Source organism: Sphaeramia orbicularis, chromosome 20, assembly GCF_902148855.1.
Source record: "Sphaeramia orbicularis chromosome 20, fSphaOr1.1, whole genome shotgun sequence".
In the NCBI taxonomy this organism is placed as follows: domain Eukaryota; kingdom Metazoa; phylum Chordata; class Actinopteri; order Kurtiformes; family Apogonidae; genus Sphaeramia; species Sphaeramia orbicularis.
Genome location: NC_043976.1, coordinates 5613009 through 5627816, shown reverse-complemented (window position 1 = coordinate 5627816; position 14808 = coordinate 5613009). Strand labels below are relative to the sequence as shown.

The 14808-nt window shown below is 37.7% G+C and overlaps 2 protein-coding genes across 3 annotated transcripts in view; both read right to left on the bottom strand.

Annotated features, from left to right (window-relative positions):
* The window catches only part of LOC115411018 (ras-related protein Rab-18), a 20290-nt gene extending 13269 nt beyond the window's left edge, over window positions 1-7021 (bottom strand). The window contains exons 1-2 of the mRNA XM_030122931.1: window positions 6821-7021; window positions 4280-4335 (exon numbers count right to left, since the gene is read on the bottom strand). Coding sequence (XP_029978791.1) covers window positions 4280-4335; window positions 6821-6888 — 124 coding nt within the window. The 5' untranslated portion in view covers window positions 6889-7021. The remainder of the gene's footprint in view (window positions 1-4279; window positions 4336-6820) is intronic.
* Window positions 7022-8597: 1576 nt separating this feature from the next.
* Window positions 8598-14808, bottom strand: part of LOC115411017 (integrin beta-1-like) — a 58118-nt gene continuing 51907 nt past the window's right edge. For both annotated transcript variants that reach the window (XM_030122930.1, XM_030122929.1), the window contains exon 16: window positions 8598-9479. In XM_030122930.1, coding sequence (XP_029978790.1) covers window positions 9414-9479 — 66 coding nt within the window. In that variant the 3' untranslated portion in view covers window positions 8598-9413. The remainder of the gene's footprint in view (window positions 9480-14808) is intronic.

Genomic DNA, 14808 nt, shown 5'->3' with positions numbered 1-14808 from the left:
TAAGGTTTCATAAGCGAAACTTCAGCAGGTAGAGAAAAGAGCCATAAGTTTCGTTTTCAATTCTGCTGGTGGTGGTCTGCACCGCTGCATGCTTTCAATAGATGTTGTACATGATGAAATGAATGAGCGGTAACTTCCCACAAGTGACGTGTGCAATGTGAATTCGTAAAAAATCGGAAACGTTCGGGTGAGTTCGATCACTCTCGGCTGCACTCTTCAGTAGTGGAGACTGCATTTATTTTCCTTGGTTATCGCTCAGACATTTTCGATCAGAGATGTAAGTTGGTTGATTTTACTAAAAAAATACCTTTGCCACTCTGGCTACACGGGTTGAAAACAACTTCGCCAACCAGAAAAATGCATCGCCAATGGTGATGTGGCGATAGGCTAGCACAAGCCTAGCGCATGTCAATACTCTCATCTTTCTACATGAAAATATAGAGGTAGTGATAGCAATGGTAGCAAGGGAGTGATGCAAGGATCAGTGGACCTGGGGTCGGGTTGGTGCAGGTCCAAAAAATGTCACTTTATTTGCAGGGCAGGTCAAATAATTCCATAAAAGCAGGTTGAAAAAACAAAAACAAAAATAGGACCAATGGCCCTGTAGCTAACCAGCCAAATTAAAAGGTTTGGGAAATGTATCCAGATGCCATTTATTATCACCCAGTTATGTGTATTTATGATATTACAGAAATAGCCCATGTTTTGGTCATTTTCCAATCAGATCTGTAAAAAATTGGAATTCCAACTTGCTATCATTGATACTTACTATGGGAAAATTTTTCAAAGTCGCACCAAATCCAGAATCAGATCTGGATCAAAATAATTTCAATACCTTGTGTTGACATCATCATAAAGAAGCTGTATATCAAGTTTGAAGTCAATTAGAACTGTAGTTCCGGAGAAAAAGACGATTGAAATTTTTTCCCCATAAGAGCCCATGTTAAATTTTCCATAAGTTCCCAGATCCAGAAGAAGATCCTGATCAGCATGTGGCCATTATGTTTTGGTCATCTCCCCATCAGGGGTGTACTGTAGAAATTTCAACTTGATATCATTTATATTTACTGAGTTATTGCATTGATCCACTTCCTATCTCTTATAATGGAGAAATTTTTCAAAGTCGCACCAAATCCAGAATCAGATCCGGATCCAAATAATGTGACTAAGTTTTTTTGACATCATCATAAAGAAGCTGTATACCAAGTTTGAAGTCAATCGGAGTTGTAGTTTCGGAGAAGACGACGATTGAAGTTTTTGTAACGGACGACAGATGACGCCACCGCCGCCGGATGCTGCATGACGACAATAGCTTCTGGCCTGTCGGCCGGTAAGCTAAAACCGACAAGCGCATCACTAGTGCAAGGACTGTGAAGGAAAAAGGAAGCCAGTGTGTTTGGATTATTCTGTTCATTTATTTCATGAAGACAATGCACATGCTGTGCGTCCTGGCTGTCGCTGTCTTAATCTTTTCCCATTTTATGTTGTTCACTGAAATTTAAAAGAAAATTCTAGGTGTTAGCCTCTGTTTTGTTTTGGTTAAAATATCTGAGAAGGACTGTTGATGCTTGTGTCTTGCAAGTTTTTTTATTCTGCACTTAACTGTACATTGATAATGTTACAGTGAAATTTAGTACAAGTTGGTCATTGTTGAATGGCTGTGTGTCTGTGTTGCTCCTCCTCTATCAATGTGATGACGTCATTATACAAGTAGTCAACTCTTTTGACTTTATTTACAAATAAGTCGATCTGAAAAAGTCTGAAGTCAGTAATGCCCTAATACATGCATACCTTTACTGACCAACAGTTCCATAATCGCCTTTAAGGATATTGGAATTCAAGTGGTCTGAGATGAAACAAAGCCTATCTACTTCTGTGAACTCCTTTTTTAGTCTGTAGCAAATGCACTTTGTGACAGACTTTGTACAATCACAAGTGTTCAGACATTTACTGGGTTAAATATGGGACTGACAGGTGTTTTTACTGAGCAGATTCTGTCATATATAGTGCACTCCTCTGTGGCTCTAAACATAAGTGTAAACTGTAAAGAGGAGTGCTGCCATTTTTTCCCCTTTTTTGGCTCCTGCAGCTTTAATAGTAGATCCTAATTGAATAGATGCTTTCTTTGCACTGATTCAAAAACATTTCCAAAGATCAAATGTATTTGACAATATGAATACCCTCATAATACCTATATAATATATATACAGAGAGAGCAAATGTACCTTTAGTGCTGAATAAGACAAGACTGTGTACTTTGTCTTATATTTTATTTTAAAATGGACGAATACCTACTCATTGTGGTTTCAGTTTGAATGTGGGTGTTTTCCAGGCTGTTTTTTATCTGTTCTGGGCACCATATAACACAAATCCATGTAAAATCAATGTGGAAATTATCAAACTAACACTTACTAAAATTAATTTTACTTGATCTCCCGTTTGCAGGTGTTGTTTTTAAGCTTTTTGTATGCTTTTCCTAACTTACGTGCACAAATGACAATAGAAATGATCCAAAATATCACAAAACTGTGCATTTTTCATTAAAAACAGGATACAAAACAGGATTTTCTTGCACAAGGACCCCCACAACCACGCACCTTTGTCATTTTCCACATACAGTACTTAGGTAAAATAGTAGAACCCAAACAGCAGACTTCTGAAAACCAAGAGATAACACTTGTGACACTTTTCTACTTTTCTCCTGGCTGAAAATGAGGCTAAGATGGTACTAACCCCATCACGAGGACACTGCCCTTTCAACATCAAGCGGACTTTTCGACAAACAATGTATTTTACAAGTTCTAATAATTGTCTGCTTTAAGATGAAAGAAATGACAATGATAGCTTTAAAACTGTGTGGCAAACTGTTAATTGATCAGGAATATAATGTTACTCGGGTCATAAATTTATCAGTTTTTAGGTTGGTTAGGTCTTAAAGAAAAAAATTACCCGTATGATATACAATCTGTTTAACAACCTCAAAGAAAGGCTCAACCTTATCCACGAATTAGCAAGTTAACAGTTCTTTGGAAAAGACTTAATTATTTTTTAAAAAACAAACATTATAAATAGCACTGAAGTCAGATGCTGAGGATGCTCATTTTACTTATTTGAAAATTTTTTCCAACCTTAAAATTATCTTGAAAAAGATCGAACAATTGGAATTTGTTTTGCTTGTTGAAGTATTTCCCATGAAGACATCCGTCAATTTTGCTGAGAATCAAGGTGGAACTTTGACAGAGGTGGTCACCTCATAATTCTCTGCTAAGAAAAAAGCCTTTGTGGCCAGAAGTGACCAATTAGTTAATTAATCTATCAGATAACTGTGATCCCCCATCTGCTGATGCTTAGATGACTTAATGTTTTTAAACTGATTTAAGACAAAACGAGAACTTCAGTCACCTAACTGCTTTGGGTGGTCGTGATGAAAACCCATTAATTGAGACTGATTGATAACAGATTAGAAGTGAATTTTCTCCTCTGAACCTGAACAGAGTTGAAAACAGACGACTGATTCCAGTAGAGACATCTGTTTGGCAAAGAGGCCCAGCTGGCCAAGTAAAACAGTAGCAATCACTGCCTCGACCTTGAAACCAAAGTGTTTTTCTGCTTCAACCTTACTTGGAATCTGTGCTTCCGCTTGTCTTAACAAAGACAGTATTGTGATCTCTGTGCTCTTTAGAAAATGACATTAGTAGTAGGAGAAAATACAGCAGGTGTGTCCTACTTCATTATGAGGATTTAAGACATTTAAAAACCTGAAATTATTGGCAAATTCTTCCAGACTCAGAAAAAGATCAAGTTCAAAAAAGCATTGCACACAAGATAGATAGCCTGCCTTACTGTATGCTTTTTTACACTTCTAATTAAGCCTGTTAGCAGATATTATAACAAGCCAAACCTTTGTGAATTTACTTAAACTTGACTTTAATTCCACTAAAAATAATGTCGGCCTCTTAATTTTTTCTGGTCTTGTGTTGTTTCACTGAACAATAGGTGTAAACACACAAGGGTGTCAAAGAGTGGTGATTGAGCCAGTGTTGGTTCTCAAGCTCAGGACACAGGTTCTGTCATTTGCGAACTGTTTAGTCTATTAAACAGACTCAAGATTTGGCTGTATGAATGATTATATTTATTGTGCTAATAAAGTGACATTTGAATCAGACCACTTGCACTTGCTTTGTCCTCTGATTTAACTTCTAACTGATACCACACGTCATACAATGACCCTCATTTTCATTTTATTCTTTAATCAGCTAAGCTTATTTGTGTTACTCACCTATTGTTGCTGCTTGCTCTGGGTCAAATGTGTCATCTGTGAATCTCAAGAGGAGGCTAATGACAGGAAGAAGAAAATAATTTGATTAGGACTCTATGAATCACAAACACAAACACCAGATGTTTTGTTCTGTAAGCCAAAAGTGAAGCATGCTCTCAGTCTGATATCAGGTTTCTATTTGTCTCATGTAACCTGTCCAGCGGCACCAGACACATCTAATTCTGTATCTAATCCCTCTCTATTGATCACTTTGTTCCCTCACATGAATTACACTTGTGCAGCTCCAGATGACATCACTAGCAGATTGTGGTGAAGAGGATATGGTTCATTTTCTACTGATGACTAATCAAGTGCAAAGGCCTTAATCAGAGAGCTGATGATGGGATAAGCTCACTCCTTTCCCTTGACCCCACTACAGTTCTCTTATTTTTCCTCATGGGCCATCAATAGGAATGCTGGAGCAACCAGTGTTTATTGTTTGAGGTCCACATAACCGATGAGCTATGTCTGGATACAGCCAAGTTCAAAATGTGTTTTGTGTAGGTCACTTGTTCAGGTAAAATGAAACCCAAGTATTCCCTGCCAGGCAGACATCTCCCCAGATGATTTTATGGCCTCGCAGATATCTGAACACTGTTCTAAAATGAGTCCAGTCAGTGTACCTACTTGATGATAGCACAGCTGGCTCAAGACTATTCATACTGACATTTGAAACTAATCAGACTGAATTAGTTTACTGTACTATGCAAAAACCTATGTTAATAATAATAATAATAATAATAATAATAATAATAATAATAATAATAATAATAATAATAATTGCTTTTTGGAAACACTACCTCTGGCCCAAATGAAGCACTAGCAGACGGTGCACAGTGGAGCTGGCTACCTTTGTTTTATGGAAACAGTCAAATCCTAGGTCTGTGTCATAGTGTTGGCATAACCAGTCCTTCATTGTGTTCAGTTAAAACAAGGATTAAATCACAGAAAACAAACCACTGACAGTAACAATATTGGGGCTGGAACCAATGAGTATTACTATTATTATTATTATTTTTTTTTACAATTAGTTAATCTTTTTATCATTTTATTGATTCAGATCAGAGCTGCAACAACGGAATAATTAATCAGTTGGATGCTCACTATTAAATTAACCAACAACTATTATGGTAGCTGGTTTGAGTAACTTAAAATAAATTCATACATTTCTTTGATTCTTCTTCTCGAATTAAAATATTTTGTTTGTCTTTCCTTCTCCATGACAGTAAACTGAACATATTTTGGGTTTTGACCAAAGAAGAGCTTTGGGAGACAGTTTTGTCCCATTTTAAAGACCACTTAATAACAATTAACAGATAAAATAAAATAATGAACAAATTACTCGACCATGAAAATCATCCAACTTTGTACATTAGTGCAAATTGTTAATGTCCCTGAAGGTGGTTCAAGTGGGCTTGCTGAAATCGTCCATAATGGTGTGGGTTATATTTAGAGAGATCCACTGAAGTTGCAGATTGCATCCAACAAAATACACCCATGGAGTCCTTCATTTGAGCCAGTGGTTGTTTTGTCTTTTCTGTGATTTTTAGTTGAGAGACTATTGACTTCGTCCAACACTCAGACATATTAAGTGACAGTAATGCATCTTAATGATATTTACAACCTTGAACAAGATGGAAAAGAGGAGAAGAGGAAAATCTCAGTTTGGTAATTACTATATTAAAAAAAAAAAAAAAAAATCAAAAAACCTCTTGATATGTGTTTGTGGCTCAATCACAGTTTGGGCATCTGCCTGCGCACATAGATTTTTGGCCAGACAGTTCACTTATCAAAGGGCTTTACAAGAAAGCTTTGCGCAGATATTTATCTGTACAGCGTGTTATGGCTCTAGGAGGCACAGCGTATTGGATACTATAGTTTTTTGTAATGTGATGGTTGATGGCTCAGGCTGACTATCAGGATTCTTACATTCAGTCTGAACCACAGTGATGAAGACCAGTGGACCTGGCTGAGCTCTCAGCTGGCAGTAGCACAAACTATACACTGCCAAAGTAATGTACAAAAAACAACAAGCCTAGTTTACATATCAGTCAGATTTGTGATTTATGTCAAACAATGAATGTAAACAGTAATTGTCCCTACTCGTCTTATCTGTAATAACGACAGCGATTTGCAACAGTTGAAACAGGCAGTTGGCTCTAATAACTGTCTATGTTTTAAGACAGGTCAATGAACTGGCCTCTGGATTGCAACATCTTCGGCAACTGTGTCAGACACGAACAACGATGATGTCACATACAACTACTGTCAGCTAGCTAAGGTTAGCTGAACAACCACAACCCTACCAGTCCCAAATTAACTTATACTTAACAGACAGTGTGACGTGTTGTGCAAAACAACCATGGCCACAGATAAATAGTCTTCTTTAATTATACAAAAGGTACTATCTCTTGTTATCTCATCGAATAGCAAAGGGCTACTAGTGAGCTAACATTAGCAGGCAGCCACGACATCAGTTTCTTAAAGATAATTTCAGCTTACCTGGACTTTCCAACGCCACTTTCCCCTATTATCAATATTTTCAGCGTCGTTAATACATCGTCTTCCATTATCCTTTTACGGTGCGCTGTGCTTTTCCTGACAAATGCAGTTAATAAATGTTGAGAACGACGTTTTCAAGTTATTTGCGTTCGTGTTTACAGCTTGGAGCAGAGATAGTTACGTGTTGAGAGAGGCCTCCCTCCAAACATATCCGGGACGCTTTTAGGAACTTCCGGTTTGAATATGGAAACGTGACGTAATGGTATTAGTTATGGTTACATAACACAATAATAATAACAACAATAGTCCCCTGTGCATTGCATTGCAAGCACATGGGGAATGATGTCATGTTTTACTTCAACCTTTTCTTTCTTGCCTCATGTTTTAATTTCCTTCATTTGTTTAGTTGTGCCATAAATTTGTTCTTTCATTATTTGATGCAATGTCATTTCATTAAGTTGTATTTAATCATCACTGTTCACATATGCATACTCAGCTACAATTGAAATTAAAAAAAAAAAAGGTTAGTGCAGTCTATATGGCCAGTTATGTATTTGTTATGCTCAGTTATATTGATAAACATATTTGAACTGCTATATCACCTGAAGAACTATACAAATCATTGCAGTAAAGTTAAAGTTGCCAAATACTTACTAGCCCAGAAATAAAATGAAGTAAATGAGATAAGATTGGAATAATTAGTGCATTTCTTTCCATAATGTCCACTGTAACATCCAACTATATTTTCCGATCAGAAAAACACAGTAATAATGGGAGTCTTGCATGTAAGGTTCATGTATCAAAGGAAAAGTAAAACAAAGCAGAGTATGTCATATATACTAATTTTAATGTTAATCTGCTTTAAAATATTGGAGTGTATTTCCAGCACTCATCATGAAGATTATTCTATTAGGTCTCTGAGCTTATTAAAAAATCTTAAAATAAAAAAAAGAAAATCACCAGACACAGAGTTTTTTTTTTTTTTTTTTTTAACTTTTTTAATAAATAACTCAAAGAGTACTGGGAGAGAACATGGTATTGAAATAAAAGGCACTTTGAAGTAGAATACTGTAAAGGCTTGTGTGTGGCACTTCAGAGATAGTTACGGTGATGGGGGAACATTTCACAGGAGACACATGAGTCTTCTCAACAGAAACTCTTGTTTCAGCCTTAAAAACAAATAACAACAACACGTCTTTATTGGACTCACATGTTCACCAGATCGCAGACAAACAGCATATCTTTTGGCGTGCATGACAAGAACACAGGAAAGGACCTGAGAATGAGTAATAAAGTCACCAGATTTAGCAAATACAATAATACCTCTAATCTCTAATCTAATTTATAACTATATAAATCCTTTGATTGTTCAGCATCACCACAATTTTATTATTTTCACAAGTGGTACAGAGTCCCTTTCCGACAGAATATCAACAAAACAAATAGCTATATTAATCTCCTACTTGTGTTTTAATTCTTCAGGATGGGCAACAATACTCAACTAGAAGCACTCGGAGAGCACAGACCTCCTCCAAGGCTGATCAGTGGCCCCCCTCGTGGGCCCCCCCACGCCAAGGAGGTTATGTTTTTGCCAGGGTTTGTTTGTCTGTCTGTTTGTTTGTTTGTCTGTCTGTTAGTGTGCAACATAACTCAAAAAGTTATGGACAGATTTTGATGAAATTTTCTGGTCTGCGCCCCCCCCCGTGGGCCCCCCCACCCCCGATCACCACCAAAATTTAATCATTTCTTCCTTATCCCATTTCCAACAAACCCTGAAAATTTCATCAAAATCTGTCCATAACTTTTTGAGTTATGTTGCACACTAACGGACAGACAAACAAACAAACAGACAAACAAACAAAGCCTGGCAAAAACATAACCTCCTTGGCGGAGGTAATAAGAGTGCATTTCAATCAATTACAGATAAGTTACAGAAAAGATCCAGCAGAACTGTCCAATTTTACTTCGAAGCTAAGTATTATTCGGTGCTTCCTTCTGCACCTGTTTTGATATATACACATTGGCATAATGTGCTATAGCTGAAAGTATTTAACTCAGGTCCTGTCTGTAACAGAAACACACAGGAAGTCAGTGCACAGAGAGAGAGAGAGCAAGAGAGAGAGAGAGAGAGAGAAAGAGAGAGAGAGAGCGAAAGAGAGAGAGAGAGAGAGATGAGGAGACAGAGTGAATGACAGAGAAAGGAATATTGTATATCCAACCATACATATATCCATAGTGTGCACATTGTATTGTTAAAAAAAAAAAGTTATCTGCCCATACCAGTCCTGTGGCAGTCCAGTTCTGTGGCAGAAAAAAGAAAAACACCTTCATGTCATAATTTTCTGCAAATATGCAACTTAAAAGTATATACACATAATGTATAACTGTACATCTGAAATACAACAAATACATATAAATCAGGGGTGTTAGTAAAAATACAATGCAGTGGCCGAATGGTACATTTAAATGATAAAGCGACAAGAAGTGACAGATATTCATTGTAGGTTCCCTCCTCAGGACCTGAACCAGCTGGAAATACTGCAGATGTCAAATACTTTATAGCAGATTTCACTGAAAAAAATTGTCAAGTCCATCATTTTCCTTCATATTTGGGGTTTACTACAGTCGTGACAGCACTTTTGTAGATGGGATTTTCACCCTAACAAGAAAAAAACACAAATTAGTCAGGTTATTAAGTTAATCAACATGGTGCATTTTTATTAGTTTCCGCTGACATGAAATCACACATCACACTGATTATTCACCATAAATGTCATGTATCACTCTATGTACAAAGCCATGCCTTTATATTACCACAAATACACAAAATATACAGACCACGCCACAAATATTTCCATATGACCTACTTACCTAAGAGAACCTCTGCTTTTGCATCCTGTAATACTCTTTTAGCTGTATAGTTTGTCACAGCACACTCATGCAGTTTTTTTCTCAAACTTTCTATTTTCCCTAAGGTGTCAACTTTGAGTTTTTTTTTAAGTGACGTAAGAGGACAAAAATATATATAGGGACTGAGTGAAAGCAGAAGTGCAGCTACATGCAGGAAAATCAAAAGGAAAGGAGGTAAAATACAAACTTAAAGGGCCGCAGCTTTACGTCCATAGTTTGGATTCTGGAACTGATTGACAGGACTCTTGTAAATGGGGTTTTCTTGCTAAAGGTAGAGAAGGATGAAAGATCAGGCAGAGGAAAAAAGAACAGCAGCACAAAACAGAAGAGAAAAGGCAGGATAAACGAAGAATGAAGGGAATGATGACATAAATAAAATGAGAAGAAATAGAGTGTCTGATACACAAGGGAAAAAACTACAAGGTAAATACAGTATGAAGAAAATGTACTGCATATCATGAGGAACAAAGCTTTTTGTGCTCTTCGACATAGTGTGAGATAAGGGGTCCCTATGCAAATAAATATATAAAGCCTTCCAGGAAATCTGGGAGGGAAATCTAGAGAAGTGCACTGCATTCACAAAAGAAAAAAGAAAAACAGTTTACCTTATAATGACAAGTTCAGAATCTCATATTTATAACAAAAGATGTCATAATTCTGACAACATATTTATTCATTCATTTTCTGAACCCGTTTTATTCTCATTAGGGTCACGGGGGTCGCTTGGAGCCTATCCCAGCTACATAGGGGTGAAGGTGGGGTACACTGGGGTACAAGTCGACAGTTCATCGCAGGGCTAACATATAGAGACAATTGGCAATTTAGATTAACCAATTAACCCATGCAGACATGAGGAGAACATGCAAACTCCACACAGAAAGGTCCCATCCCCACCGACTGGTGTTGGAATCAAACCCAGGACCTTCTTGCTGTGAGGCACGAGTGCTAACCACTGCACCACCGTATCGCCCCTCTTCTTGCAGTGAGGCATGAGTGTTAAACAAGATATTTAGTACTTATAAAATCAGAAGTTGGCAAATATGATAAAACTAAGCTTAGGAGTTTTCAATCTTTGGAAAAAACTTTGGAAGCTATTGATTAAAATGTAAAATTTTCCCATAAAAAACATGCACCACTAAAATCCAGAAAAACCAGATGATGTCCCAAATATAATAACATGGTGTGTAGTTCTTCACTTTAAATAAATTAACTACAGATAAATACATAATTAATGTGAAATTAATATCCCAGGTATTATTAATGATTTGTAATTACAATAGATCTCACAATGATGATACCTTGCGATTGATACTGTTGTAGCTATTAGACAGTAACTCATGTTTTTAAGAGTTTAAACCACTTCTGTACAAAACTGATGTATATGATATTATTAGCAAGTACATTGGTAACACTTTACAATAAAGGTCCCTTAGTTAATGTTAGTTAGTGCATTGTTAAGCATTAATTAACTGTTTCATAATACATTATCACTCATTATTTCTGTATGTATTACTTAGAATTAAGTAAAATATTAGTTAATGTCTTAATAGGCCGTTATTAATGTTTACTACTCAAAGCTAGTTAATAAATTATTAAGGATTAATAAAAGTTGAATGATGTAATTAGTTATCATTATGTATGCCTCTACTCAACATTAATTAACATATTGTTTATATATTAGTAAGCCATTAATAATATCTCTAGTAATCATTTGCTAATGTGGTTGAGATGGGCAACTGTCTGCTACTTCCTTCCCAGTGCCATTGCCAGTACCAGTTGCTGTCATTGGTAACGGTAAGGCCGTTGCCATTGCTGATCAGTCATGGGAGTACAGGGAGCTCGTGTGGGTAAGAAGAACAGGGAGACTGGGCTTGAGCTTGGGCTCTGAAGCTCACCGGCGTTTAACATTAGTAACCTGACCTAACCCTTCAGAAATGCATGCCTCATAAGCATTACTTAAACACAGGTAACCATTAGTGAACGCTTTTTGGACCCTTATTGTAGAGTATAAACATGTATCCCACAGGTAACACTTTATAAATGCTTAACTGCCTCATAAGCATTACTTAACCATAGGTACTGAATGCTTTTTGCTAGCAACTTAGTTGCTAACTTTAAACCACACATGATGTGATCTTAAAAGTCCTGTCCATCTTCCTGCATCTTCGTGCCAGGAAAGTAGTTTGACTATTCATCGTGATAGCAGGATAACATCTTGAGCGTTCCGGTGTGCTCTAATGCTGCCTTCAGAACAACTCGGAACTCTGAAATTCCCCGTTGTGAACTCCAGTTCTGTCTTCAAAGCGTTCCAGACATCGACATTACATATTTTTGTGATGGCAAGACAACTCATTCTCCAAGAAGTCGGGGTAGATGTTTTGTTTCTCTGAGTTTCCCGAGTGGGAGCACCGACATTAGGTGGGGTTCCAATCATAGACTGTATATAGAAGAGGTTCCAATGCACTTTTTCAAGTAGGAGGTCTGAAGTCTGAGTCCAAATTGGATGTAAACCCTAGGAGGAGATGATGAAAGTATGAGGGGTGGGATTTTAGAGGTCCACACTTCCACCCAATATGGCCGACTTCCTGTAAGGTTTAGGGCGGGGCCATAATTTAATTTTTTACTTGTCCTACCATGGGCTACGTCTGGACCAATTTTCGCATTTGTACGATGAAAAAAATTTGGGGTGGGTTCCCATTTGCATTTGCATTTTCATATTTTGAGGGGGCGTGGCCAAGTCATTTATCAATATTTTGAAAATTCTTGCTGGAAAATTCTACTTTTCCACAGTGTAATTTTCAGTCTGTGTACCATTAGTGGAACACAAAGAGTTTTTCAGCAATTGCATCCTGGTGGATAAACCCCATTCATTTGAATGGTACAGTTTTGGTGTCGTCATGGCAACACAATTGTAAATAGGGGTGTGTCCTCTTTGACTTTTTGGTTCAGTTTGGCATGACAGATGTGTGTGTCAAATTTTTTCTGCCTGTGTCAAAAAAAAAAATTCACTCCCATTCAAAAACTGTAGGGGGCGTGAGAGAGCCATTTTACGATCCAACTATACGAGTTGCATATGATCGTGTTCAGGTTGTCATTCCGCACAAATGTTACATTGGGTCCAACTCAATCTGACACTCTGTGTGCGAGATATAAACACTTTTATACTTATAAAAATGGCCGCTTAGTTGTGAGGTCATCACAGCCACGCCCAACATTTGATCAAAAATGTACGTGACAACTTTTGATCACACATGTGTGTAGGTGATTTTCACCCAGTTTGGTCCAAATTGGATGTAAACCCTAGGAGGACATGATGAAAGTATGAGGGGTGGGATTTTAGAGGTCCACATTTCCACCTAATATGGCCGACCCTCCTGTAGGGTTTAGGGCGGGGCCATAATGTAATTTTTTACTTGTCCTACCATGGGCTATGTCTGGACCAAGTTTCATGTTTCTATGTTGAAATATTTTTTGGGTGGGTTCTCATTCGCGCAATGTATTTTCATATTTTGAGGGGGCGTGGCCAAGTCATTTTTCAACATTGTGAAAATTCTTCTTGCTGGAAAATTCTATTTTTCCACAGTGTAATTTTCAGTCTGTGTACCATTAGTGGAACACAAAGAGTTTTTCAGCAATTACATCCTTGTGTCAAAACCCCATTCATTTAAATGGTACAGATTTGGCGTTGTCATGGCAACACAATTGTAAATAGGGGTGTGTCCTCATTGGCTTGAGGATGTAAACCCTAGGAGGAGATGATGAAAGTATGAGGGGTGGGATTTTAGAGGTCCACACTTCCACCCAATATGGCTGACTTCCTGTTGGGTTTAGGGTGGGGCCATAATATAATTTTTTACTTGTCTTACCATGGTCTATGTCTGGACCAAATTTTGTGTTTCTACGTTGAAATTTTTTTTGAGTGGGTTCCCTTCCGCATAATGTATTTTCATATTTTGAGGGGGCGTGGCCAAGTCATTTTTCAATATTTTGAAAATTCTTTTTGAGGGAAAATTCTACTTCCCCACAGTGTAATTTTCAGTCTGTGTACCATTAGTGGAACACAAAGACTTTTTCAGGGAAAAACTCCAAAGTGAAAAATGAGTTCCAAACATCGCAACTTTGCGGGCTTCTAAAAAAAAAAACTAAGACAGTTATGGAAAAAGTGCGAGGTAACTTTTTTGAGGAGGGTTCACTCTACCTTTTGGTGCTATTTAGAAGTCAATACGACAAACGGTGTAATCGGAGGTAGTTTTAAAAATTTTATTTTGAAAGGCATATTGCGAACTTCCTGTTGGAGATAGCTCATAGGTGTCAGCATGTGATTTGTTGGGCTCGATTAAACGAACGTTTTGGCGTTGGTTTCGTGTGTCTACGAATTTCCTACTGGAAGTTAGCAATTTGAGGATTTTATTTTGAAAGGCAAATTCTGAACTTCCTGTTGGAGTTAGGTCATGAGTACCTGCGCGAAATTTGTCGGGCTCAGTGAGACGAAAATTTTGGCGTTGGTTTCATGTTTCTACGACATTCCTACTGGGCGCTAGGGCCAATTTTGTGTTTCTAGGGGGCGCTAGAGAGCTCATTTTGGCACCTATGGGGTTAATTTTTTCATTTTATCAAATTTTTCGCTTGGCCTGACATGTGTGCCAAATTTGGTGAGTTTTTGAGCATGTTTAGGGGGTCAAAATCCAGGTCAAAGTGGTGTCTGAATAATAATATTAAAGCTGCAAGCAGCATTGGGCGGGACCTCGCACCCGGCGTTCCGCCTCCCCCGCGATCCGCCTCCCGTGACCGTCCACACCTCAGCTCCACTCACACCTCTCCGTCCCCATACCAGTTCCCACCCTTTAGTGTCCGTCCTCCTTACATCTCTACAGAACACCAGCGACCCTCTGCTGAAACCACCATCACCTTTAAATGAGACTTTTATTTTGGAAACCCTACTGTGTGTATGTGCATTTGTTTTGTATGTGAGAGAAAGAATCAGTTTGAAAAATGAATTGAAATTGTATAAATAATTGAGCATTAAAGTGATGATTTCTCACATTTAAGGCTTTTATTTTGGAAAAACCCTATTGTGT